The following is a 26058-nucleotide window of genomic DNA, read 5'->3' on the forward strand; positions in this document are numbered from 1 at the left end:
TATTTCTGTTTGGTATGGTAATTGTACCATAGCGGATCGGGAGGTCAGGACAGTAGGGTATATTATTGGTATAGACTTGCCCACAGATGAGGAGATATATATTAAAAACAGCATATTGAAAGGAAATAACATCTTAAAGTATTGTGAACATCCATACCACAGTCTGATTGCCCTCTTACCTTCGAAAAGACGTTTCCACTGTATTAAATCTAGAACCTCACGGTTTAGAAACATGTTTTTTCCTTGGGTTATAGTAAGGATGAACCTGGACTGATATGCATATGTGGTTGCTTTGGAGGAAATTTCATTGTTCTGTACAATATTTTTATTGTTTGATCAATGACAAATAAAGTATTTATCTTTATCTTACATTGAAATGTATGTGTTCTCATTGAAATCCCGCCGTCCTGTCATCTGGCCCAACGGTAGCATGCTGCGGTTGGAGCCGGCGGTGGCGGGACTGCCGCACAAGTGTGGGAACCTGCATGTGCCAATGTGAAGTCTCCTTGCGGCCAAGTGGGTCCCTGCTGCAGCTGCCCCTTTCCTTCCATATATGCTGTCCTCCGCCGCTGTGCTGGGATGCGCTTCCCCTATCACAGCAGCGACGGCCAGCCTATGTGGAAGGAGAGGAAAGTTGCAGCAGCGCCTCCACCAATTACACTGTGCTGCTGCGGCTCCAGTCCCGAGTCCCCCTTCCTCCTCCTCCTTCCCTGCCTGCCCCGGATCATCATCTGCCTGACTGCCTGCACCGAGGAGCCAGTAAGTATATATTTTTTCTCTCTCTCTCTCTTTCTTTCTCTCTCTCTCTTTCTTTCTCTCTTTCTTTCTCTCTCTCTCTCTTTCTCTCTTTCTCTCTCTCTCTCTCTTTCTTTCTTTCTTTCTCTCTCTCTCTTTCTCTCTCTCTCTCTCTTTCTTTCTTTCTCTCTCTCTCTTTCTCTTTCTTTCTTTCTCTCTTTCTTTCTTTTTATCTTTCTTTCTTTCTCCTCCTCCGTTCGGGCCCCATCCTCTCTGCCGGCAGCGGGGAGAGTGTGAGCACTAGAACACTCAGACTCTACTGCACATGCACAGATCCCTGGGAAAATGGCGCTGCGCCCATTTTCCTTGTGATTTCTCTACTGCGCATGTGCAGAACGCCGTGAAAATGGCCGCTGGGCCATTTTCACAGAGTTTTAACACCGCCGTGGATGTCGCCGCGGGACTCCGGAGGGGTGAGTATTCACAAAACCCATTATAGAAACTAGAGATGAGCGGGTTCGGTTTCTCTGAATCCGAACCCGCCAGAACTTCATGTTTTTTTTCACGGGTCCGAGCGACTCGGATCTTCCCGCCTTGCTCGGTTAACCCGAGCGCGCCCGAACGTCATCATGACGCTGTCGGATTCTCGCGAGGCTCGGATTCTATCGCGAGACTCGGATTCTATATAAGGAGCCGCGCGTCGCCGCCATTTTCACACGTGCATTGAGATTGATAGGGAGAGGACGTGGCTGGCGTCCTCTCCGTTTAGAATAGATTAGAGAGACACTTGATTTACTAATTTTGGGGAGCATTAGGAGTACTCAGTACAGTGCAGAGTTTTGCTGATAGTGACCACCAGTTTTATTTATAATCCGTTCTCTGCCTGAAAAAAGCGATACACAGCACACAGTGACTCAGTCACATACCATATCTGTGTGCACTGCTCAGGCTCAGGCCAGTGTGCTGCATCATCTATTATCTATATATAATATTATATATATCTGTCTGACTGCTCAGCTCACACAGCTTATAATTGTGGGGGAGACTGGGGAGCACTACTGCAGTGCCAGTTATAGGTTATAGCAGGAGCCAGGAGTACATAATATATTATATAGTGAGTGACCACTAGACACACAGTGCAGTTTATTTAATATATATCCGTTCTCTGCCTGAAAAAAGCGATACACACAGTGACTCAGTCAGTCACATACCATATCTGTGTGCACTGCTCAGGCTCAGGCCAGTGTGCTGCATCATCTATATATATTATATATCTGTCTGACTGCTCAGCTCACACAGCTTATAATTGTGGGGGAGACTGGGGAGCACTACTGCAGTGCCAGTTATAGGTTATAGCAGGAGCCAGGAGTACATAATATTATATTAAAATTAAACAGTGCACACTTTTGCTGCAGGAGTGCCACTGCCAGTGTGACTAGTGACCAGTGACCTGACCACCAGTATATATAATATTAGTAGTATACTATCTCTTTATCAACCAGTCTATATATTAGCAGCAGACACAGTACAGTGCGGTAGTTCACGGCTGTGGCTACCTCTGTGTCGGCACTCGGCAGCCCGTCCATAATTGTATATACCACCTAACCGTGGTTTTTTTTTCTTTCTTTATACATACATACTAGTTACGAGTATACTATCTCTTTATCAACCAGTCTATATTAGCAGCAGACACAGTACAGTGCGGTAGTTCACGGCTGTGGCTACCTCTGTGTCGGCACTCGGCAGCCCGTCCATAATTGTATATACCACCTAACCGTGGTTTTTTTTTCTTTCTTTATACATACATACTAGTTACGAGTATACTATCTCTTTATCAACCAGTCTATATATTAGCAGCAGACACAGTACAGTGCGGTAGTTCACGGCTGTGGCTACCTCTGTGTCGGCACTCGGCAGCCCGTCCATAATTGTATATACCACCTAACCGTGGTTTTTTTTTCTTTCTTTATACATACATACTAGTTACGAGTATACTATCTCTTTATCAACCAGTCTATATTAGCAGCAGACACAGTACAGTGCGGTAGTTCACGGCTGTGGCTACCTCTGTGTCGGCACTCGGCAGCCCGTCCATAATTGTATATACCACCTAACCGTGTTTTTTTTTTCTTTCTTTATACATACATACTAGTTACGAGTATACTATCTCTTTATCAACCAGTCTATATATTAGCAGCAGACACAGTACAGTGCGGTAGTTCACGGCTGTGGCTACCTCTGTGTCGGCACTCGGCAGCCCGTCCATAATTGTATATACCACCTAACCGTGGTTTTTTTTTCTTTCTTTATACATACATACTAGTTACGAGTATACTATCTCTTTATCAACCAGTCTATATTAGCAGCAGACACAGTACAGTGCGGTAGTTCACGGCTGTGGCTACCTCTGTGTCGGCACTCGGCAGACCGTCCATAATTGTATATACCACCTAACCGTGGTTTTTTTTTCTTTCTTTATACATACATACTAGTTACGAGTATACTATCTCTTTATCAACCAGTCTATATATTAGCAGCAGACACAGTACAGTGCGGTAGTTCACGGCTGTGGCTACCTCTGTGTCGGCACTCGGCAGCCCGTCCATAATTGTATACTAGTATCCAATCCATCCATCTCCATTGTTTACCTGAGGTGCCTTTTAGTTGTGCCTATTAAAATATGGAGAACAAAAATGTTGAGGTTCCAAAATTAGGGAAAGATCAAGATCCACTTCCACCTCGTGCTGAAGCTGCTGCCACTAGTCATGGCCGAGACGATGAAATGCCAGCAACGTCGTCTGCCAAGGCCGATGCCCAATGTCATAGTACAGAGCATGTCAAATCCAAAACACCAAATATCAGTAAAAAAAGGACTCCAAAACCTAAAATAAAATTGTCGGAGGAGAAGCGTAAACTTGCCAATATGCCATTTACCACACGGAGTGGCAAGGAACGGCTGAGGCCCTAGCCTATGTTCATGGCTAGTGGTTCAGCTTCACATGAGGATGGAAGCACTCAGCCTCTCGCTAGAAAAATGAAAAGACTCAAGCTGGCAAAAGCAGCACAGCAAAGAACTGTGCATTCTTCGAAATCCCAAATCCACAAGGAGAGTCCAATTGTGTCGGTTGCGATGCCTGACCTTCCCAACACTGGACGTGAAGAGCATGCGCCTTCCACCATTTGCACGCCCACTGCAAGTGCTGGAAGGAGCACCCGCAGTCCAGTTCCTGATAGTCAGATTGAAGATGTCAGTGTTGAAGTACACCAGGATGAGGATATGGGTGTTGCTGGCGCTGGGGAGGAAATTGACCAGGAGGATTCTGATGGTGAGGTGGTTTGTTTAAGTCAGGCACCCGGGGAGACACCTGTTGTCCGTGGGAGGAATATGGCCGTTGACATGCCAGGTGAAAATACCAAAAAAATCAGCTCTTCGGTGTGGAGGTATTTCACCAGAAATGCGGACAACAGGTGTCAAGCCGTGTGTTTCCTTTGTCAAGCTGTAATAAGTAGGGGTAAGGACGTTAACCACCTCGGAACATCCTCCCTTATACGTCACCTGCAGCGCATTCATAATAAGTCAGTGACAAGTTCAAAAACTTTGGGTGACAGCGGAAGCAGTCCACTGACCAGTAAATCCCTTCCTCTTGTAACCAAGCTCACGCAAACCACCCCACCAACTCCCTCAGTGTCAATTTCCTCCTTCCCCAGGAATGCCAATAGTCCTGCAGGCCATGTCACTGGCAATTCTGACGAGTCCTCTCCTGCCTGGGATTCCTCCGATGCATCCTTGCGTGTAACGCCTACTGCTGCTGGCGCTGCTGTTGTTGCCGCTGGGAGTCGATGGTCATCCCAGAGGGGAAGTCGTAAGCCCACTTGTACTACTTCCAGTAAGCAATTGACTGTTCAACAGTCCTTTGCGAGGAAGATGAAATATCACAGCAGTCATCCTACTGCAAAGCGGATAACTGAGGCCTTGGCATCCTGGGTGGTGAGAAACGTGGTTCCGGTATCCATCATTACTGCAGAGCCAACTAGAGACTTGTTGGAGGTACTGTGTCCCCGGTACCAAATACCATCTAGGTTCCATTTCTCTAGGCAGGCGATACCGAAAATGTACACAGACCTCAGAAAAAGAGTCACCAGTGTCCTAAAAAATGCAGCTGTACCCAATGTCCACTTAACCACGGACATGTGGACAAGTGGAGCAGGGCAGGGTCAGGACTATATGACTGTGACAGCCCACTGGGTAGATGTATGGACTCCCGCCGCAAGAACAGCAGCGGCGGCACCAGTAGCAGCATCTCGCAAACGCCAACTCTTTCCTAGGCAGGCTACGCTTTGTATCACCGGTTTCCAGAATACGCACACAGCTGAAAACCTCTTACGGCAACTGAGGAAGATCATCGCGGAATGGCTTACCCCAATTGGACTCTCCTGTGGATTTGTGGCATCGGACAACGCCAGCAATATTGTGTGTGCATTAAATATGGGCAAATTCCAGCACGTCCCATGTTTTGCACATACCTTGAATTTGGTGGTGCAGAATTTTTTTAAAAAACGACAGGGGCGTGCAAGAGATGCTGTCGGTGGCCAGAAGAATTGCGGGACACTTTCGGCGTACAGGCACCACGTACAGAAGACTGGAGCACCACCAAAAACTACTGAACCTGCCCTGCCATCATCTGAAGCAAGAAGTGGTAACGAGGTGGAATTCAACCCTCTATATGCTTCAGAGGTTGGAGGAGCAGCAAAAGGCCATTCAAGCCTATACAATTGAGCACGATATAGTAGGTGGAATGCACCTGTCTCAGGCGCAGTGGAGAATGATTTCAACGTTGTGCAAGGTTCTGATGCCCTTTGAACTTGCCACACGTGAAGTCAGTTCAGACACTGCCAGCCTGAGTCAGGTCATTCCCCTCATCAGGCTTTTGCAGAAGAAGCTGGAGGCATTGAAGAAGGAGCTAAAAGGGAGCGATTCCGCTAGGCATGTGGGACTTGTGGATGCAGCCCTTAATTCGCTTAACAAGGATTCACGGGTGGTCAATCTGTTGAAATCAGAGCACTACATTTTGGCCACCGTGCTCGATCCTAGATTTAAAGCCTACCTTGGATCTCTCTTTCCGGCAGACACAGGTCTGCTGGGGTTGAAAGACCTGCTGGTGACAAAATTGTCAAGTCAAGCGGAACGCGACCTGTCAACATCTCCTCCTTCACATTCTCCCGCAACTGGGGGTGCGAGGAAAAGGCTCAGAATTCCGAGCCCACCCGCTGGCGGTGATGCAGGGCAGTCTGGAGCGACTGCTGATGCTGACATCTGGTCCGGACTGAAGGACCTGACAACGATTACGGACATGTCGTCTACTGTCACTGCATATGATTCTCTCAACATTGATAGAATGGTGGAGGATTATATGAGTGACCGCATCCAAGTAGGCACGTCACACAGTCCGTACTTATACTGGCAGGAAAAAGAGGCAATTTGGAGGCCCTTGCACAAACTGGCTTTATTCTACCTAAGTTGCCCTCCCACAAGTGTGTACTCCGAAAGAGTGTTTAGTGCCGCCGCTCACCTTGTCAGCAATCGGCGTACGAGGTTACATCCAGAAAATGTGGAGAAGATGATGTTCATTAAAATGAATTATAATCAATTCCTCCGCGGAGACATTGACCAGCAGCAATTGCCTCCACAAAGTACACAGGGAGCTGAGATGGTGGATTCCAGTGGGGACGAATTGATAATCTGTGAGGAGGGGGATGTACACGGTGATATATCGGAGGGTGAAGATGAGGTGGACATCTTGCCTCTGTAGAGCCAGTTTGTGCAAGGAGAGATTAATTGCTTCTTTTTTGGGGGGGGTCCAAACCAACCCGTCATATCAGTCACAGTCGTGTGGCAGACCCTGTCACTGAAATGATGGGTTGGTTAAAGTGTGCATGTCCTGTTTTGTTTATACAACATAAGGGTGGGTGGGACAATTCCATCTTGCACCTCTTTTTTCTTTTCTTTTTCTTTGCATCATGTGCTGATTGGGGAGGGTTTTTTGGAAGGGACATCCTGCGTGACACTGCAGTGCCACTCCTAGATGGGCCCGGTGTTTGTGTCGGCCACTAGGGTCGCTAATCTTACTCACACAGTCAGCTACCTCATTGCGCCTCTTTTTTTCTTTGCGTCATGTGCTGTTTGGGGAGGGTTTTTTGGAAGGGACATCCTGCGTGACACTGCAGTGCCACTCCTAGATGGGCCCGGTGTTTGTGTCGGCCACTAGGGTCGCTAATCTTACTCACACAGCTACCTCATTGCGCCTCTTTTTTTCTTTGCGTCATGTGCTGTTTGGGGAGGGTTTTTTGGAAGGGACATCCTGCGTGACACTGCAGTGCCACTCCTAGATGGGCCCGGTGTTTGTGTCGGCCACTAGGGTCGCTAATCTTACTCACACAGCTACCTCATTGCGCCTCTTTTTTTCTTTGCGTCATGTGCTGTTTGGGGAGGGTTTTTTGGAAGGGACATCCTGCGTGACACTGCAGTGCCACTCCTAGATGGGCCCGGTGTTTGTGTCGGCCACTAGGGTCGCTAATCTTACTCACACAGCTACCTCATTGCGCCTCTTTTTTTCTTTGCGTCATGTGCTGTTTGGGGAGGGTTTTTTGGAAGGGACATCCTGCGTGACACTGCAGTGCCACTCCTAGATGGGCCCGGTGTTTGTGTCGGCCACTAGGGTCGCTTATCTTACTCACACAGCGACCTCGGTGCAAATTTTAGGACTAAAAATAATATTGTGAGGTGTGAGGTATTCAGAATAGACTGAAAATGAGTGTAAATTATGGTTTTTGAGGTTAATAATACTTTGGGATCAAAATGACCCCCAAATTCTATGATTTAAGCTGTTTTTTAGTGTTTTTTGAAAAAAACACCCGAATCCAAAACACACCCGAATCCGACAAAAAAAATTCGGTGAGGTTTTGCCAAAACGCGTTCGAACCCAAAACACGGCCGCGGAACCGAACCCAAAACCAAAACACAAAACCCGAAAAATTTCAGGCGCTCATCTCTAAATTAGAAACACCAGTGGTAATGTGTAAAAAGGGGGGCGCTGTCTGCCGTAATGTGTAAAAAGGGGGACGCTGTCTGCCGTAATGTGTAAAAAGAGGGACTGTCTGCCGTAATGTGTAAAAAGTGCACGCTGTCTGCCGTAATGTGTAAAAAGGGTGACTGTCTGCCGTAATGTGTAAAAAGGGGACGCTGTCTGCCGTAATGTGTGAAAAGTGCACGCTGTATGCTGTAATGTGTAAAAAGGGGGACTGTCTGCCGTAATGTGTAAAAAGGGGACGCTGTCTGCCATAATGTGTAAAAAGGGGAATCTGTCCACCATAATGTGTAAAGGAGGCTATACCTGGTGTAGTGGCACTACTGTGCAGCGTAATTTGAATAATGGAGACTACTGTGCACCGTAATATGAATTGGTATTTTTTTGTGGCCATACCCTTTCCCCGTGAAGTCACACCCTTATATTTTTTGCACGCGCCTATGGTGTTCACTGCCCCTCTTTTACATTAACGGGGGCACCAATGCCATTTCTTGCACACAGCACTAAAATGTGTAGTTACGGCACTGTTGCTAGGTATCCATGTCCCTGGCCATGAGCAGGTCCCCCTCACCAGGTCCTCTCCAGGGGTGAGGGGGTGAACTTGGATGGGATGAGGGGGGGGCAAAGTATTTTGTTGCACCTGGGCCCACCGCTCGCTAGTTCCGCCATGGGGCAGATGTATTAACCTGGAGAAGGCATAAAGAAGTGATAAACCAGTGATAAGCGCAAGGTGGTAAATGCACAAGCCAGTCAGCTCCTAACTGTCAATTTACATATTGGAGCTGATTGGCTGGTGCAGTTATCACCTTGCACTTATCACTGGTTTGTCACTTCCTTATCTTCCAAATTAATACATTTGCCCCTTGGAGACCTATGGGGTCTACATCACTATGAAAAGAGATGAGGATACTACTGTAAGTGTAATCTGCAATTTCACTGCAGTTTTCTTTCTTATAAACAGAGGAGAACAGAAAAAAGATTTTTTGTTTTTTTAAGCTAAAATGCTGCAGAAAAGATATTTTTATGTTTATAATGAGAGACCCAATTTGTGAGCAAGTTGTGGACAATTAACCAGGGTCGCAGCCTCTAGATACATTTTACTAAGATTGTGCAATGAACTTAAATTTAAAATTGACCTAAAAGACAAAGGATCTTAATGTAGCATAATTTCATTGTAAAAAGTTGCCTGTTTTTATGAATAATCACATAATGTATAAAACTGGATAATACTGATGTAACATGACATATAAACAGCTACTACAGCCATCTACCATACAATATCATACCTGATAAGTAGGTTCTGTTACTTCTCGCTCATCGCGTCCACTTCCTAGAAATTAAATCACATTACCTGGTAAACTATGGATAATTTTTAAAGAAATCTAATTTGTGTAATGCAGTTATTGTATGAGAGTGGTGGAACAACATAGCTGATAATCACTATTAGTCCTAAGCAGGGTTGGATGAAGCCTTGGGAGAAGGAGGGGGGGGGGGGGAATATGTCTAAATTTAACTATACATACCTCCCAACATGACCCATTCCAGAAGGGACAAAATAATTTCTACCTGGACTTCCTACTTGATATATGATTGGCGTCACCTGTGTTGATCTATTTCATTGATAACAAAAAAGGTGTTTCAACTCTGTGATTGCAATCATAAATTAAGAGGGAAGTGCATGTAGGGAGCATTTTGGCCCTCCTGAAATGGGTCATGTTGGGAGGTATGGATTGTGTATATCAAAATTAAGCCAATGATGTATATTAGACTTAAACTAATAGTTTAATAATGCCTGAATACTGTTTATAGCTCCACCAATTTCAGAGACAACTATTTTTAACAATTTCTTGTAAATTTCTTGTAGAAGACAAAAGACAATTTAACCTTAAAATACACATAGAAAAAGCAGACTCTGTACTACTTACACACTGGGAGAGGACTCAGGAGGACTCTCTGTGTGTGTCTGTCTCTAGTACTGAATGCTCTCATTAGATAACAGGTTGCACAGGAACCAGAAACCCAGGTGGGGAGGAGGAGAAGCTGGAATCCCTGAGTCACTTACAGCTCACCGCCCCCCCCCCCCCCCCCGCTCCCTCCCTCCCCCCCCCCCCTCTAATCTCTCATCTGGTCAGGAAGCTACATTGGTAGCTCATGAAACCTGATACTCCTGTGTCTCTGCCTGCACTGCAAATTGTCCTGCTTGCATTCTGGCTGCCTGGTGCTGCTGCTGAACATGAGGAAGAGCTAATGATGTCAGTGTACTCCAGCTAGGGAGCCCCCTTACAGAGGGTGACCTGGGGTACAATACCCCCTTCCCCCCCCCCCTACGCCCCCCCCACATACACATACTTAATTTGGCTATGGTTCTAATGTTATTTTAAAGTATTTCTAGTACTTTTCAGTGACTATTAAACAAACTATTACACTGATCATCAAAAAAAAAAAAACACTTTATGACAAGTGATCAATCCACTGTGCTTTCAGTTATGTCAATTCCACCATTGGCTACAGTGCACAGAAGTGTTACTGCTCGGTAAAGTAAAAAAAAAAAACCTCTTGAGTTGTATACAACCACTTATTACTCACGTTGGGGCTGATTCTGATCTGAAAGTAAAGAAAAGAAGAGAAAAAAAAAACTAACTGGGCACCTGGGTAACACAATGTTGCACTGCAGGTGGGGTAGATGTAATATGTGTATAGAGAGTTACATTTGGCTGGGATGTGTCCAAACTGAAATCTAAATTGCAATGTAAAAGTAAAGCTGTCTACATGTGTGGGCTACATGAAAAGCAGCCAGTATTTACCTTGCACAGGAAAAATATAAATGTATTTGCTCCCCTTGCATGGCAACATGGTTTGTACCAGATACAGTTACTAGCTTGTTTGCTTTACTTCCAAATCAGATCAAGCCCATTATGTACTATGCTACAGGGAAGCGCTAATGAACTTATTTCAATTTTGGACAAACTCCAAAGTTTTGTCAATGTTATAACTACTGTAGTATTCTGATGAGTGTACAAGCACTATGCCAGTCTGGCAAGTAACTCACTCGGTGGCAGATGTATCAAGCATTGGAAAGATTAGAGAATTGGACAAGTGGAGAAGTTTTCCCAATCAGCTTTGAGATAGCATTTATGAAGAATACTCTATAAAATGATAGGTAGAAGCTGGTTGGTTGCTACGGGCAACTTCTACACTTGTCCACTTTTCCAATCTTTACACTGCTTAATACATCTCCTCACTCACTCACTTACTCACTCACAAAGATGATTGACTTCTTAATTCTAACTCTATTCTGCTTTTGTAAATAGTAACATTCCTTGCTGTGCCACTACAGAAAGTGATTACAGTTCTGTACCAGCTCAAAGTGAGTTTGGGAACTTTTTGATGAACTTTTTTGGAGTTATGGACAACTGACTTAGGGACTACTTAGTGGCATTTTAAGTTTGGAGGGGGCCTTTGTGCAGATTTTTAAGGACCATCCCCCCAACAACAAAAATAAGTGGTTGCGCACATGCAGTACACCAAAAGAGTTTTCTCCACTTGCAAAATAAAACCTTCGATGAGCACCTTTCTCCATAATTTAAATAGTCTTTCAACAATTATCACCTAGCAGGAAAGGTTTCCCCCCCCCCATTGGAGAGATCTTCTACCTTTCATAGAGGACTCAGCTTAAAAACAAAATATGCAATGTGAAAAGAAAAATTGTGCTAGAAATACTGTGAATTAGCGTTCATGGAGAAAATATTAATTATAATTTATAAAAATGCTACACGAGATATAAATAAATGCTGGAAGTATATCACTCTGGTTACAATTAATTATCATTTACCTAATGGTCTTTTCTCCATGTATCTCTTGAGAAAACAGAAGAGTCCCAGTGAAATCAGGATCAGGATAATTACGTTACCAGCTACAATACCACCAATGATTTTATAATCCACATTCCTGCAATCTAAAACAAAGGATCTGTGAGTCACTGCATATTGTAAAACGAGCTCAGTGTAGACAGGATTACACTGTAGTAGAGAAACTCCTTACTGTACATTCTTTACATCCCCTAATTCAGTGGTTCCCAAACTTTTTTGAATCACGGTGCCCTAGAGTATCAGGATTTTTTTCACAGCACCCCTAGGCCAAAAGTTTTTTGAGAGATTATGAATAAATATTAAATGAAATAATTTGTGTTTATATATCATCCTTATGTTCAATTGTGTGGTGTGGGAAAGGCATTGCTTCTACTTGTCCACATTGGCAACCACCAGTACTGGTTTTGCCTATTACATTGATCATAAATAATTTGAATTCTTCCTGGACCACCAATCGAAGGCACCACTGCAAGTGTCCTGAGGCACCCCAGGGAGCCTAGGCACACAGTTTGGGAACCACTGCCCTAATTGAATAAGCCTGAGCCACTCACACTGTTGTTTTATGTGGTTCTAAGAGACTGAAGGGGAGATGTATCAAGCTTTTGAGAGAGAAAAGCAAAGAGGCTGCCAAAGCACCCAAATAAGCTTCTAGCTGTCTTTTCATAGACTGTTCTAGATAAATGAAAGAATCTGATTGGTTGTTTTAAGCAACTTCTACACTTTTGCTTGAAACATTTCCTCTTTGGGTAGTTTAAAAGCCTGTTTTAATTGAATCTAAACATAGCGACTTTGTTTATTTATTTATTAACAGTTTCTTACATAGTACAGCAAACTATGTTGTGCTTTACAATCGGAAACAACAGTGATAAAACAGAACTGGGTAGTAACAGACAGACATAGAAGTTATAAGGCTCTGCTTGCAAGATTACAATGTACAGATGTATCAAAGCTTGGGGTAAGATAAAGTACAAGCCAGTCAGCACCTAGCTGCCACCTTCTAAGTTATCTCTCTCCAAGGCTTAGTACATCTTCCCCCTGTGAGGTTTTTATGTATTGCTCAGTGTGAGTGACTCCTGAAGGAAATTGGATTTCATCCTATACTTTATACAGGCCCATTGTCATATTATCATTCACACAACTACGTCTTTAAGATTACTAGCAAAGGTCCTACCCCACATTCCATGATTCCCTAAACTCTGATTCAAGCATTTATTATAGATACATTCTCAGAACTCAGCAGCCACCAACGTACGTTTCGCTGAATGCATCCTCACACAGACCTTCAGGTACACTGTAAATGCACCGCAGAAAAGTGTAAATAACACTTTCTCCTAAATTACTGTAGTAGGGTACGACCATGCCCTCACACACTTGGCTACACCTTCCTAAATTCTTGGCAAACAATATTTAATGGCGACTTATACACAATTACTGCAGTACATGCATTAAAGTTATTTACAATGGTGGTCATTCCGAGTTGTTCGCTCGCAAGCTGCTTTTAGCAGATTTGCACACGCTAAGCCGCCGCCTACTGGGAGTGAATCTTAGCTTCTCAAAATTGTGACCGACGGATTCAAAATATTGCAAATAGACCTCTCTTAGCAGTTTCTGAGTAGCTCCGGACTTACTCTGCCATTGCGATCAGTTCAGTCAGTTTCGTTCCTGGTTTGACGTCACAAACACACCCAGCGTCCGCCCAGACACTCCCCCGGTTCTCCAGCCACGCCCGTGTTTTTCCACAGAAACGGTAGCGTTTTTTCGCACACACCCATAAAACGGCCAGTTTCCGCTCAGAAACACCCACTTCCCGTCAATCACATTACGATCACCAGAACGAAGAAAAAACCTTGTAATGCCGTGAGTAAAATTCCTAACTGCATAGCAAATTTACTTGGCGCAGTCGCACTGCGGACATTGCGCATGCGCATTAGCGACTAATCGCTCCGTTGCGATAAAAAAATAACGAGCGAACAACTCGGAATGACCACCAATGTGCACTGTACTGTTTAACGTGAAAACAAAGTTACAAATTTAAATTGATAGTATGTCCCCTTCTGCAAATCTTTAAACAAATCTAGCACTAGATAGCCTAAGCTGATTTCCAGCATTGACCAGTTCCAGGTAGCCACCCTGTATTAAGAAGTGGTCTCAGTACAATGGATAGAGATGTGCACGGATCAGGTTTTGGTTTGGGGGCAAAACCAACTTCAAGTGTTTAGATTTGAATCTAGATTTTAGTTTGGTTTAAAATCAACCAAAAAATAAATAAAATAAATAAATAAATAAATAGATAATCATTGATAAAAATGGGTAAAAATAAACAAAAACAGCTAAAATCATGTCACATTTGCAATCCAAAATCTGAAATTCAGATTTAAATTCCAAATTCTGAACAACAGGAAGATATGAACCAGGGCTCGGTACAGAGTGGTTTTCCTCTGGGGATATGGGATGAGTTTTGGTTTGGTTCAGATCCACAAAATTCAGTTGCATTTGAATTTCTGGAGAAAAGAACCGCACATTTCAAACAATGGATAGGAGTCTGTATACAAAAAGTGAAAAATATATTACATAACTTTAAAATGAACCTTAACTGATTAAAAAACTCAACATACTTTATCAGCGTTTTAAAACTACATGTATTAAGAAAATATATATTTTCTTGAATTTATTCCTTAAACTTACTTCAACTGGTAAAACAGGCTATAAATTCCTATGACTCGACTTGTGGGGCCAAAAATGAAAATCAATTTCCGATGCTTGGGTACTATGCGTGGTCATTGGGCCTAATTCAAAGTTGATTGCAAAATAATATTTTCATCTAATGGGCAAAACCATGTGCACTGCAGGTGGGGTTTTAATCAATCAATAATTGATTCCCCTTGACTGTAAGCTCCGTGGAGTAGGGCCCTCTACCCTCCTGTTCTCAAAGCCCTCTTCTCTTACACTTCAGTTACAGCTTTCTCCTACTCAACGACTATACCGACCAGGGACGTGCGGTGAGATAAATGGCTAAATGGCTCAGGAGGCACTGGCTAGCATCAGAGCCAGATTTACACACAATATATGAGCCAAATGGTACATCTAGGCATTATACACAGGTGCAGTAGTATAAACTCCTGGAAATTTTGTGAGTTTTGATCACAGATGTGCAGAAAAGATTAGCAGGCGAGGCACTGCCTCACCTGCCATAGACTTTTTACTCCATGGTTTTGGTTATAAAAATGATTAGAATAGTGCAAAGAAGATATTTAAAAAAATGATTTCTAGTTTACATATACTTTATACAGTAAAAACTCTGGCACAAACGTTAGTATGACAGGAAAAGGTCTCTCTCACCTGCCTCACCCCACCGCACATCACTGATACCGGCATCTCCCCTGGCTTGTAACCGTTCATCTCTTCCCAATGGCTGCCCACCCCTAGTAGTTCTCCGAATACTCCTTAGCTTCCTTACATCTAGCTGTAGTGTGTACTGAGAATGTTGGTGCTAATTGTTACCTGTGCTCTGTTTTAGTTTATCAGTTACTGTAATGTTAAGTTTTGTGTACCCTGTATTGTTATAATGTCTGCCGTATGTATGGTGCTGTGACCACTTATGGTGGCTTATAAATAAAATGTAATAATAATAATAATAATAATAATAATAATAGTATAGTAGTAGTAATAGTAGAAGTAACAGTAGTAGAAGTTGTAGTAATTTAGGGAGTAGGGAAATTTGTGCAAATATCAGTACACAATTGATCTATGGCTATGTAAATACTGTATAGCTATGTATAGGTGTGAGCACGCTGCTAAACAATGTTGTCTTCTTGATATTAAGTGTAATATACTGTAAATTTTAATTAACTATGATAGTATGTTTTGGAATCACAATGAGATAGAAGATTTTATAAAGCAAAATTCCATGTAAATGTTTTTTGTTTTTTTTTTTTTTGCTGGTTTCATTAAAAAGCAAATTACAGTAAGAACATTAAAGGTGTATTGAGTATTCACGAGAGGTAAGAGTCACAATAAAGCTTTGGAGGGTCATATCTGGGTTGCAGATGTGCAACCGTTTGGCCTTATTATAGTGGGATGTGTTAGAGCTTCATCAGAACCCATTACATATCTTTGGAAGGGGGCATGAATCTTTTCAACAAATAGTAAAGGAGTTTGTGTCTCCTCTCTGCCAGAGAGCATCTCAATACAGCGAGTGATAACTGCACAATGGAAGGATATTATTCCGTTTATTAATTTTATGGCAAATGCTGTCTCAGTGGACATTGCAGGCAGAATGCACAAAGATTGTCAATGGAATGTTGATGATGAGTTCAGCTGATTGGTATATCTAACTTGCAAGCCTTAAATGTGCCCCATGAAAGGATGCAATTTGGTTAGCATGAGGTTTTGTCAGTGTTTCCAAATGTGGTTTTGTGAAATTAATATTTTTTATTACTAGATACTAAACCACCAACAAACCACTGAAAGAACCTCTGTGTCTGTCTGTTTTTCCCAGTTTGTTCTATTACTGTTGCTCTAATTGTAAAGCACAACGGAATATGCTGCGCTATATAAGAAACTGTTAATACTAATGACACATCACTGAGTTTTCTGCATACTAACAATACAAACCATCACATTTATGATGCAGCAGTTTGCAAAACTTTGCAAAAGTCACTGGAAAAAAGTAGGTGGTTGTGACAGATAAGATAGTTCAAATTTATTGTAAGCTTGTGCCTGCTTCCCTTAACACACAAATATGAGATTCAGATGCTTTTAGCCATTTAAAAGTGTCAGAGAATTGTCATCATGATCAATTTACAGTTTGCACCAGGGGCCGAGTACCTATAAGTGATACACCTCCTTACTGAAGCATCTGTGTCATACTTACCAACTTTTTCTTGTTAAGTTCCATGGGGAGGTCCAGATGGAAGGGATGGCACAATAGCACCACAAATATTGTTATCAGAGTCAAGCCCACCACAATTTATTGTTACGATTTGTGGAATTATTTTACTGGAGAAGTGTCAGCATGTGGGAGATGTATCTGCTCTTCTGGAAGTTGAGAGAACTTCCCCAAATTCATGAGTTTTGCAGATATACCGGAGAGTCGGCAAGTGTGACTGGCATCTTTCCTGTGGTCAGCATGGCATGCATTTTGGCTGTGTGTGATCTCACGCAGCCACATCGGCCCGCCCCCCCCCCCAACGATCCGGGCATGCCTGCATTGCCCGGACCGCGCACGCTAAATGGTGCCCAAACGTTGCCACCCCGCCCCCTCCTGCCCAGCGACCACCTCTGCCTGACAATCAGACAGAGGCGATCGCAATGCTAAAACATCCGTCGGCTGTCTGACATAAGACGACGTACTGCGGTGCCGGCGCACTGTGGTGCCTGCGCATGTGCAGTTCAGACCCGATCGCTGCTGTGCAAAAATGCACAACAGTGATGGGGTCTGAATGACCCCCAGTGACATCACTTATAATAATGATGCTGGATGGAATTCCCAGTAGCCTTTAGGTACTGTAACCGTATAAGTGATACACAGTGCACCAGAGTGGGTCTTCCCTGCACTAGTATGGCCACCCCTCACTGGAGGCGATAACACTGTTTCTGCAGAATCTCCAAAGGAACTACTTATTAATCCACATGGAGCCATTGTGACAGATACTGTATGTTAAAAACACTGCATTGTAAGCTTGTGTCCACTTCCCTTCACACACTAATTAGAGAGAATCAGATGCTTTCAGCCAATTAGAAGTGGCCACAAGTTGTCATCATCATCAGTTTCCAATTTGCACCAGGGGCTGTGTACCTGTAAGTGATACACCTCCTTAGTGGTGCATCTGTGTCATACTTACCTACTTTTCTTGTTGAGTTCCATGAGGTCTGGGCAGGTCCAGATGGAAGGTGTGTCAGAATAGCATCACAAATAACATAATCACAGCCATGCCCATCACAAATTATTATTACGATTTGTGGAATTATTTTACTGGAGAAGTGGAAGCATGTGGGAGATTTGTCTGCTCTCCTTGGAGCTGAGAAAACTTCCTCAAATTCTTGAGTTTTGCAGATATACCAAAGAGTCAGCAAGTGTGACTGGCATCTTTCCTGTGGTCAGCATGGCATGCATTTTGGGTGAATGCCCACATTACACTTTGGTCTAGCTTACATGCCCCTCTTACACCTGTGCTGCCTCCTTAGCACAGGAAGGCATAAGCTCAAAACGCATCTCAGCCGACATTTGTTCAAATCTTTGGTGCACATGCATTTTGCAGCAGATTCTTTATGTCTTCCTCAGTTTGTAGGACTCCAAATTTACTATAAAGAGTACAGAAGGCATCCATTGTTACAACCATCTGCCACGGAGAGATGAGAGGGGGACATAGTCTTACTCTGGGGAAATTCAGATCCAACACCCTTGAGTACATACACTATAGGGAGTTGTGCTAGTATGTGAATGAGTTGTAAATGGCAAGTTCTTCATTAGCAGATATTCAGCATATCTTTTTTCTATTTTTTTAAAGATCATGAATAACCAATGTACAAATTTATTTGTAATTGATTTAAAACAATTTGACTAATATCAGAGCTTTTACCTCCAGTGGGGATATTTGTAGAAGGAGGATCTGGAAAAAACAAAACAAAAAAAAATCAATAAAAAGCATGATACATACTGTAAGTATTTTAAGTATTTATATATATATATATATATATATATATTTACACATACACTATATATACTGGATATACATATTAAGAAGTAGGCTGAATACAGCAAGGCTGCTGTTATTGGGCTGCACAATATAAACATCCCTTGCACCATAGAGGAATCACTTATACTGATGGTGCTACATGGAATTGCCAGTGGTATTTTGGTACTGTATGTAACCCCTGTTCACCGTTCAGGGAACTAAAGTCTTAGGTAGGTTAAGTGCCTCCACCCAAACTTATGGATTGTAATATAATATTTAAATATATAAATATAGTATTTGGGTCAGTTTGGGAAAACCCATATATTTTCATCCAATTACTGCTGTACCATGAAGATTTACCTGTATCCTCTGGATTCCTGTCCCTTTTCTTGACTGCCAGGTAAGTGAAACACAGTACCACAATGCTTGTATATGTTAAGGTATTTACTTTGTTAAAGATTCGCTCAATAGCATCATATCACACCTGTCTTTACCATTCTATATGATACTGCATATAATTTACATATTATCACAATTAACGGTAAGTTATATCATTCCTATCCAATGTAAATATTATTGATCATTTACTACCCTACAATCAATAATTCAATTACTATTATAGGAAGATTTTAACGGTAAACTATATTGCATTTACTCTCATTACTGTAGCAATTTTAGTAACTTATACTCTCTAACTGTATTATGTTCATTCATAATATTTACAACTTATTAATATAGTAGTTTATAGTTGTTTTATATATATATATATATATATATATATATATGCATATATATGTTCATATCCTTCCTGTACTCCTATATGAATGGAGAAGCTGATCCTCACTTAAGATTTGTGTCTATCTGTTTGTTACTCCAGAATTGATTGACAGAATATCCTTTTTCCTGCCTATTGGAGGTGTTGATACAAATTAGTTACTTGTATTAAGAAAGGTATCCTCTTACTGATACATAAGTAGAATTGTATCCAACTGGTATCCAATGTTGAAATCCTGAAGTAAATGAATAATAACTGAAAATACCAAGTGTATCCACTAGATGTCACTACAAGTAAGCTTTCCAAATGGAGAATATAAGCAGCAGCATAGTCTATACCGTAATGTGGAAACTGGTAATTATTGTCTGCTCGTATCACTGTTAATGATAGCTCTCCTTGACTATTCTGTATGATATTACCAAGTGTCAATAAACAATTTAGTGATGATAATATCCCTCCTTGTTATGGGTCATTTAGCAGATAGGGGATTTACAAGATAGGAAATATATATCTCTCTCCTTATGAATATTCAATATGGGTTGAGCTTAGCAGCCTGGTAATACTCTAGTCTCAGTAGCAGAGGTTTGTTTTCTAATTTAAGAGGTGTAGGAGTCCTGTGTGCTGCAGCTGTATTAGCAGTACTAAGTGCTGACCTATAGTGATTACGTGCATAGTTTCACAGACCTCAGATGGCTTCTCAATCAGCTCCAGCCAATTGCGCGATGTTATCCGTACTAGCCACGCCCCCCGGGCAATCTAATTGGCAGACCTTCAATCTGTAGAATCTTGCAGGTAGCAGCATAGGCATTCAGGCTGTGTCTCGTTATAGCTACCAGGTATGGATGGGGAGTATTTTCATCAGCAGGGATGGCCGGTTCTCTCTGTCACCTTGACTAATAGTGGAGGCTACGCTGGCACTTCAGAGGCAATTCTCGATGCAGCCCGGCACCTGAGCCGCGTCTCCTTCACTCCCTCATGCCGTCACTCCACCTTGGGCACCGCCTCTTCAGCTGACTGCACCTTTCTCATAGGCTCAGCAAAAGGCTCCCAGAACAGTGCACTACCACCCGCTGTTGCCTCCCCCTCACCCCCAGCAACCGCCAAGAGTTCTCAGCTCAACTAGCGGTGCAAGAGAAAGGGAAACAGCTCCAGAGGCTGCGCACTCGACTAACGACCCCGTATCAGCAGAAGGCTCCCTTATTTATAGTCCAGTGTCTAGTCGCGCGATGCGGGTCCTTCCCGCCGAGGTCACGCGAGTCACCTGCATATACATGTGCCCAACTTCACCTCAGGGCACCTGTCCTCCAATCAGGTGAGAGGAGCTTTCAATCTAGCTCAATGCAGCATGGTCACCTCAAACTCATGAGGCAAATGGGAATACCCACACAAAGTTCCATAGTACCTCAATAAGTTTGCACCTCTATACCACACCATGGATATTACACAGTTATATACCTCCAATGTATACTTATTCAACTATATTCAATGGTTTTAAATAAATATAAATATCTGAGTACAGATTTAGATTAACTATACATATAGGCACATTAATCATTTCACTCATATGCCAAATTCCTAGCAATGATACGTACCCAATATACATTCACAAATGTGTGAGATAATTAGATAAAGTCTATGCTACACTCTCCCCCTGGTGATCTGCATAATTCTTCATACCGCTTTACTCAGATCACCACATATGCTCTCCTTTCAATGGTTTATACTCAAAGTATGGCCAGGTGAATACTATACTTGAGTGTATTACTTGAGGTAAGTATACAGGATTACCTAATTCTGGATAAGTTAAAATTAATGGAGGCCTTCGTTCTCTGGATATCCTATACCTATCCCCTATCTCCTCACCTTCATCTGGAGTTACTGGCTCATCATAAAGGTCACTTATTGGAATACCTACTGAGTCATTTGACTCACATTCTAAGACCAGTTCCCTTTCTAGCTCTATACCTCTCCCTTTACTATTACTGGAGGACAATACATATTCTGTTTCCAAAGGACTTTCGTCTAAAACCTGGTGTGGGTCATACTTGTTATGCTGGGAGACTTTTGTTTGATTTATTATTATCATAATAGAAATATCCCACACCCTCATCAGTGTAATGGGTCTCATCATTATTTTCACCAGGGCTTTCTTCTACTTGTTTTTGGTTATCTGTGGATCTCATTCTTCCACTATTTTCCCAATTAGATCGTCTCAGGGGTGTTGCTTCAACAACCTCTGGAAGACGAAGATTTTGTGATATAGGCAAAATATGCTGTCGGTGGTATGTGAGAATTGCTCCCTCCCCCGACTCTGGCCGTAATTTATAAACGGGAATGTTGGGTAATTGATCTATTACTACATATGGATCAGGCCTCCACCGATATGCTAATTTTCGTCATCTGGGGAGTCCCAGTTGCTGTATCAGCACCCTATCTCCTACCCTTAATACATTTTCCTTTACACGTAAGTCATGTTTGATCTTGTTTTTGGCCCCCCGCTTTTCTGGAAGCTTCCTGAGCTATCTTATATGCATGTTTTAGCTCTTTTCGTAATTTCATTATATATTGAGAATGAGTTTGTCCATCGGCATCCCAGGAGAGAAGTCCTAATGAGACATCTTTGGGCAGTCGGGCTTCCCGTCCAAACATTAATTCATATGGGGAGTACCCAGTGGATTCATTCCTAGTGCAATTATAGGCATGCACTAGGTGACATATCCTTCTACTCCACTGTGTTTGGCACATGGGGCCCAAGGTGCCCATCTTATCAAGCAAGGTGCGGTTAAACCGCTCTGGCTGAGGATTACCCTGTGGGTGGTAAGGAGTAGTTCGGGATTTCTTAATCCCACAGCACAGACAGAGCTCCCGAATAACTCTTCCTTCAAAATCCCGCCCCTGGTCGGAGTGCAATCGGGCTGGTAAACCATAGTGAACAAAGAACCGTTCCCATAAAGTCCTGGCTACAGTAACGGCCCTTTGATCAGAAGTAACATAAGCCTGGGCATAACGGGTGAAGTGATCCGTTACTACCAGTATGTTACATTCCTTTCGAGGTGACGTTTCCAATGATAAATAGTCAATGCATACTAGATCCATGGGACCATGGCTCTGAAGATTAACAAGAGAAGCGGACTTGGTGGGGAGAGTCTTCCTCAATATACAGCTACCACAGGTCCTACAGTAGTTTTCAATATCCTGTTCCATCAAGGGCCAATAAAACCGATCAGTTATCAGTCCCTTTGTTTTTTCTACCCCGAGATGGCCGTGCTGATCATGTAATGCTTTCAAAATAGTTTCTCTATAACACTGTGGAGTAACTAATTGTAATTTTAATTTCCCATTGGATTTAACTAATTCACGGTACAGTATTCCATTCTTTAGGGTCAATTGCTTTATTTGCCGCATCAATAACTTGGAGGCATGTGTTAGAGAACTCATATTACACTCAGCACTACCAGACTCAAGACAGAGTATAACAATGGAAATATCAGGATCATTACGTTGTTCCATACGGATCTTTCCCTGACCTATATGTGGCAAGCCCTCTAATTCTAGTTGGCTTAACCAACAATAGGCCAGAGGTAATGCCTTGTCCGAGGCTCCAAGGGCACTAATGCATTCCCCATTATCTGCCGTTACACATGAAATGCTAAAGCACAATCCCTTAATGGTGTTTGCAGGAACTTCAATCAACTCAGATCCATCTATTTCACTCTCGAGTCTAGATAATCTAGACAAAGAATCTGCATCTATGTTGTTAATGCCTGGGCGATATTTAATCTTAAAGTCATAGATAGACAAAGCAGCTAACCATCTGTGCCCTGTGGCATCTAATTTAGCGGTGGTAAGCACATATGTCAGAGGATTATTGTCAGTGAACACCTCAAAACTTGCCCCATACAGATACTCATGAAATCTATCAGCAACAGCCCATTTAAGAGCAAGGAACTCCAATTTGTGGACAGGATATCTCCTCTCACTATTGGACAATCCCCGGCTGATATAAGATACAGGTTGTAACTTTTCTTTATGAGTTTGGTACAACACTGCCCCTAGACCATCAAGTGATGCATCCACATGTAATGTATAGGGCAGAGTGGGGTCAACATAGGCCAATACAGGAGCATTGGTAAGACTCCATTTTAATTTAAGGAAGGCCTCCTCACACTCATGTGTCCATCTATCCCCAAATTCTTCAGATGGTTTAAAATATCCCTCCTTTTTACATGATGATACCTTTGTGGGTTTACCAACTGGCGGATACCCCTTGGTCAAATCAGTGAGAGGATGACATATTACAGAATAATAGGGCACAAAACGGCGATAGTACCCACAAAACCCAAGGAAGGATCTTAATTCCTTTAATTTCGTGGGTCTAGGCCACTCATTCACAGCTTCAACTTTAGTTGTATCGGTAGAAATACCCTGTCGACTCACCACATGTCCCAAGTAAGTTACAGAGGGCAGGCAGAACTTACATTTATCCACAGAAAGTTTAAAGCCTTTCTTCAATAATCTATCCAGTACCTTGAGCAGACGGTGGTTATGTTCCTGCAGTGAGGACCCAAAAACGATAATATCATCAAGGTAAACTAATACCTCACGATAATTCATATCACCCACCGTCTGTTCCATGGTTCTCTGAAAGGTGGCCGGAGCACCCTTGATTCCTTGAGGCATCTTAAAAAATTCAAAGAAACCCAAAGGACAAATGAAAGCAGTCTTCACTCTATCCTGATGACTCATAGGTATTTGGTAATACCCACTCCGTAGATCCAACACTGTGAACCATCGACTCCCCTGCAAACAGTTCAATGCCTCCTCTATCCTAGGAACAGTGTATTGATCAGGCACAGTACGTTGGTTAAGTGTGCGATAATCAATACACATTCTAATTTTGCCATTCTTTTTACGGGCCACTACGATAGGTGATGCATATGGACTTTCAGAGGGTTGAATAACTTCTGTTTCCAAGAGAGTTTGAAGATGCTGTCTGACATTATCGAAATCCGCAGGAGCAAGTCTGCGTGATCTCTCCCTGAAAGGAGTCTCATCAGTCAGTTTTATACAGTGTTCCACCCCTTCTGCTTTTCCCAGATCCCATTCGCCAAGAGAGAAGACATGCTCTCGTTCCATCAATTCCTCACATAAAGTATTTCGTTCCGCCAACCCAATGTCACTTCCCTGGAAACATGGAGTTAAATCTTCCACAGACAGACCCCTAACCAGAGAGGACTCTCTGTGCCCAGACTCCCCTTCACAGTATTTCTCATGGCAAGTCGACATAGTAATAATGGTTGCGTCCCTACACATTTTTAAACACCAATCACTGAGGACCCTGAATAAATGAGCATTAGTCCCGATGATCACTGGCATTACAGTTTTATCACCTGGGGATTCTGGGCATACCAAAGCAATTAGAGGTAATGGCTCCGACACACCCATAAATCCCTCTGGAAACTCTATATTAACTACCACATAACCTAAATAAGGGTATTTCTGTTCACTTAATCCCCATATTACCAGTCCTTCCAGGGACATGATAGGGACATCAGATAGATAATGTTTATACCAATGCTCGAATATAATGGACACCTGGGACCCACTGTCCAACAAAACAGGGCATGGATGTCCATTTAATTTAACGACCACACGTGGAGCAGGTCCTATCATACCATCCGGAATAGAACTACTCCACTGGGTACTCCCCATTGATTCTATAGCTAATTTCTGGGAGACGGCGAGGGGCCCGCCAATCTCCCTCAATCGTTTCCCTGATGAAGAGAATTATCTAACTGAACATTAGTTCCTTCTTCAGTTATTTCCCATCCTAATGAACATTCCATTGCTCTATGTCCTAGCTGCCCGCATCTGAAACACCCTCTATTTATAAAACTTCCACCTCTCCTAAAATTTCTTCTACCACTGGTACTTCCCCGAGGAGAATTACTGGAGGTAACGTTGGAGGGTACCACCCTTTGATTTAGGGCAAGAATAAGCTGGTCTATTTTCTTGTTTTGTTCCATTACCACGGAAACTAACTTATCCTCCCGTGATCCTTGGGCCTCAGGGGAGGGTACCACCAATTTTACAGCCTTAGCATGAGTCTTTTCTCTAGTAGCAATTAAAGCTTCCTCCTGAGTAATCTCCTTAATTAAATCATTAAGGGTGGGACTTCCTAATAATAAAGATGTACACCGCAACAGTTGAGCTACAGGGTCAGTTGTTAATGCTCCCCTAATTAACTGTTTCAATCGGCTGCTATTAATTTCAGCAGGAGCTAACCCTCCTTTATCTATAATTTTATGTATTAATTTATCTAATCTATACACATACTGCGATAACTTTTCTCCTGTCTCCTGATAAGTATGGTGAAATCTGGCAACCAGATCACCTACATCCTCCAATGTCCCATATGTGTAATCTAAGGCTTGGAAGTAGTCAGCTACCGCAGCTTCGGGATTACTTTTTCTAGTAGCCTGAATAATTCCCATAGCGGGTCCCCGTAGACTTTCCACTATTCTTTGTTTCTTTATATGGTCAGGACAATGCCACTCCTCAGACTGTTGTATGGCTGCCTCTCTCCACGCCTCATAAGATTCCTCACCTACAGGCACAGGAAGTATTCCCGAAAAAATCCTCAATCGCCTATAGCTACCCTCATAGTGCCACCGTTCTAATTGATGTACTACTTTATTAGCTATAACCTCTAACTGATTCCCTAGCTTTTCCTCAAGGCCCTGCGATTGACTCCCTTCTCCCACAGCTGTAGAGGGGTCTCCACTAGCTGGATAAGACATGTCACCCACCATTAATGGTTCAGCAGCCATTTCACTGCTGTCCTTTTCAGGCCATAAAATTTTCCACCTGCGATCAGGGTTAGACCTCACAGCCACCACTTTTGGAAGCAACTCAGA

General features: G+C 42.7%; 1 protein-coding gene across 1 annotated transcript in view; it reads right to left on the minus strand.

Annotated features, from left to right (window-relative positions):
- Positions 1-26058, minus strand: part of LOC134965924 (sialic acid-binding Ig-like lectin 8) — a 155259-nt gene that overhangs the window by 19841 nt on the left and 109360 nt on the right. The window contains exons 7-9 of the mRNA XM_063942328.1: positions 18271-18300; positions 11653-11775; positions 9107-9150 (exon numbers count right to left, since the gene is read on the minus strand). Coding sequence (XP_063798398.1) covers positions 9107-9150; positions 11653-11775; positions 18271-18300 — 197 coding nt within the window. The remainder of the gene's footprint in view (positions 1-9106; positions 9151-11652; positions 11776-18270; positions 18301-26058) is intronic.

The sequence above is a fragment of the Pseudophryne corroboree genome, chromosome 10 (genome assembly GCF_028390025.1).
Source record: "Pseudophryne corroboree isolate aPseCor3 chromosome 10, aPseCor3.hap2, whole genome shotgun sequence".
Taxonomy (NCBI): domain Eukaryota; kingdom Metazoa; phylum Chordata; class Amphibia; order Anura; family Myobatrachidae; genus Pseudophryne; species Pseudophryne corroboree.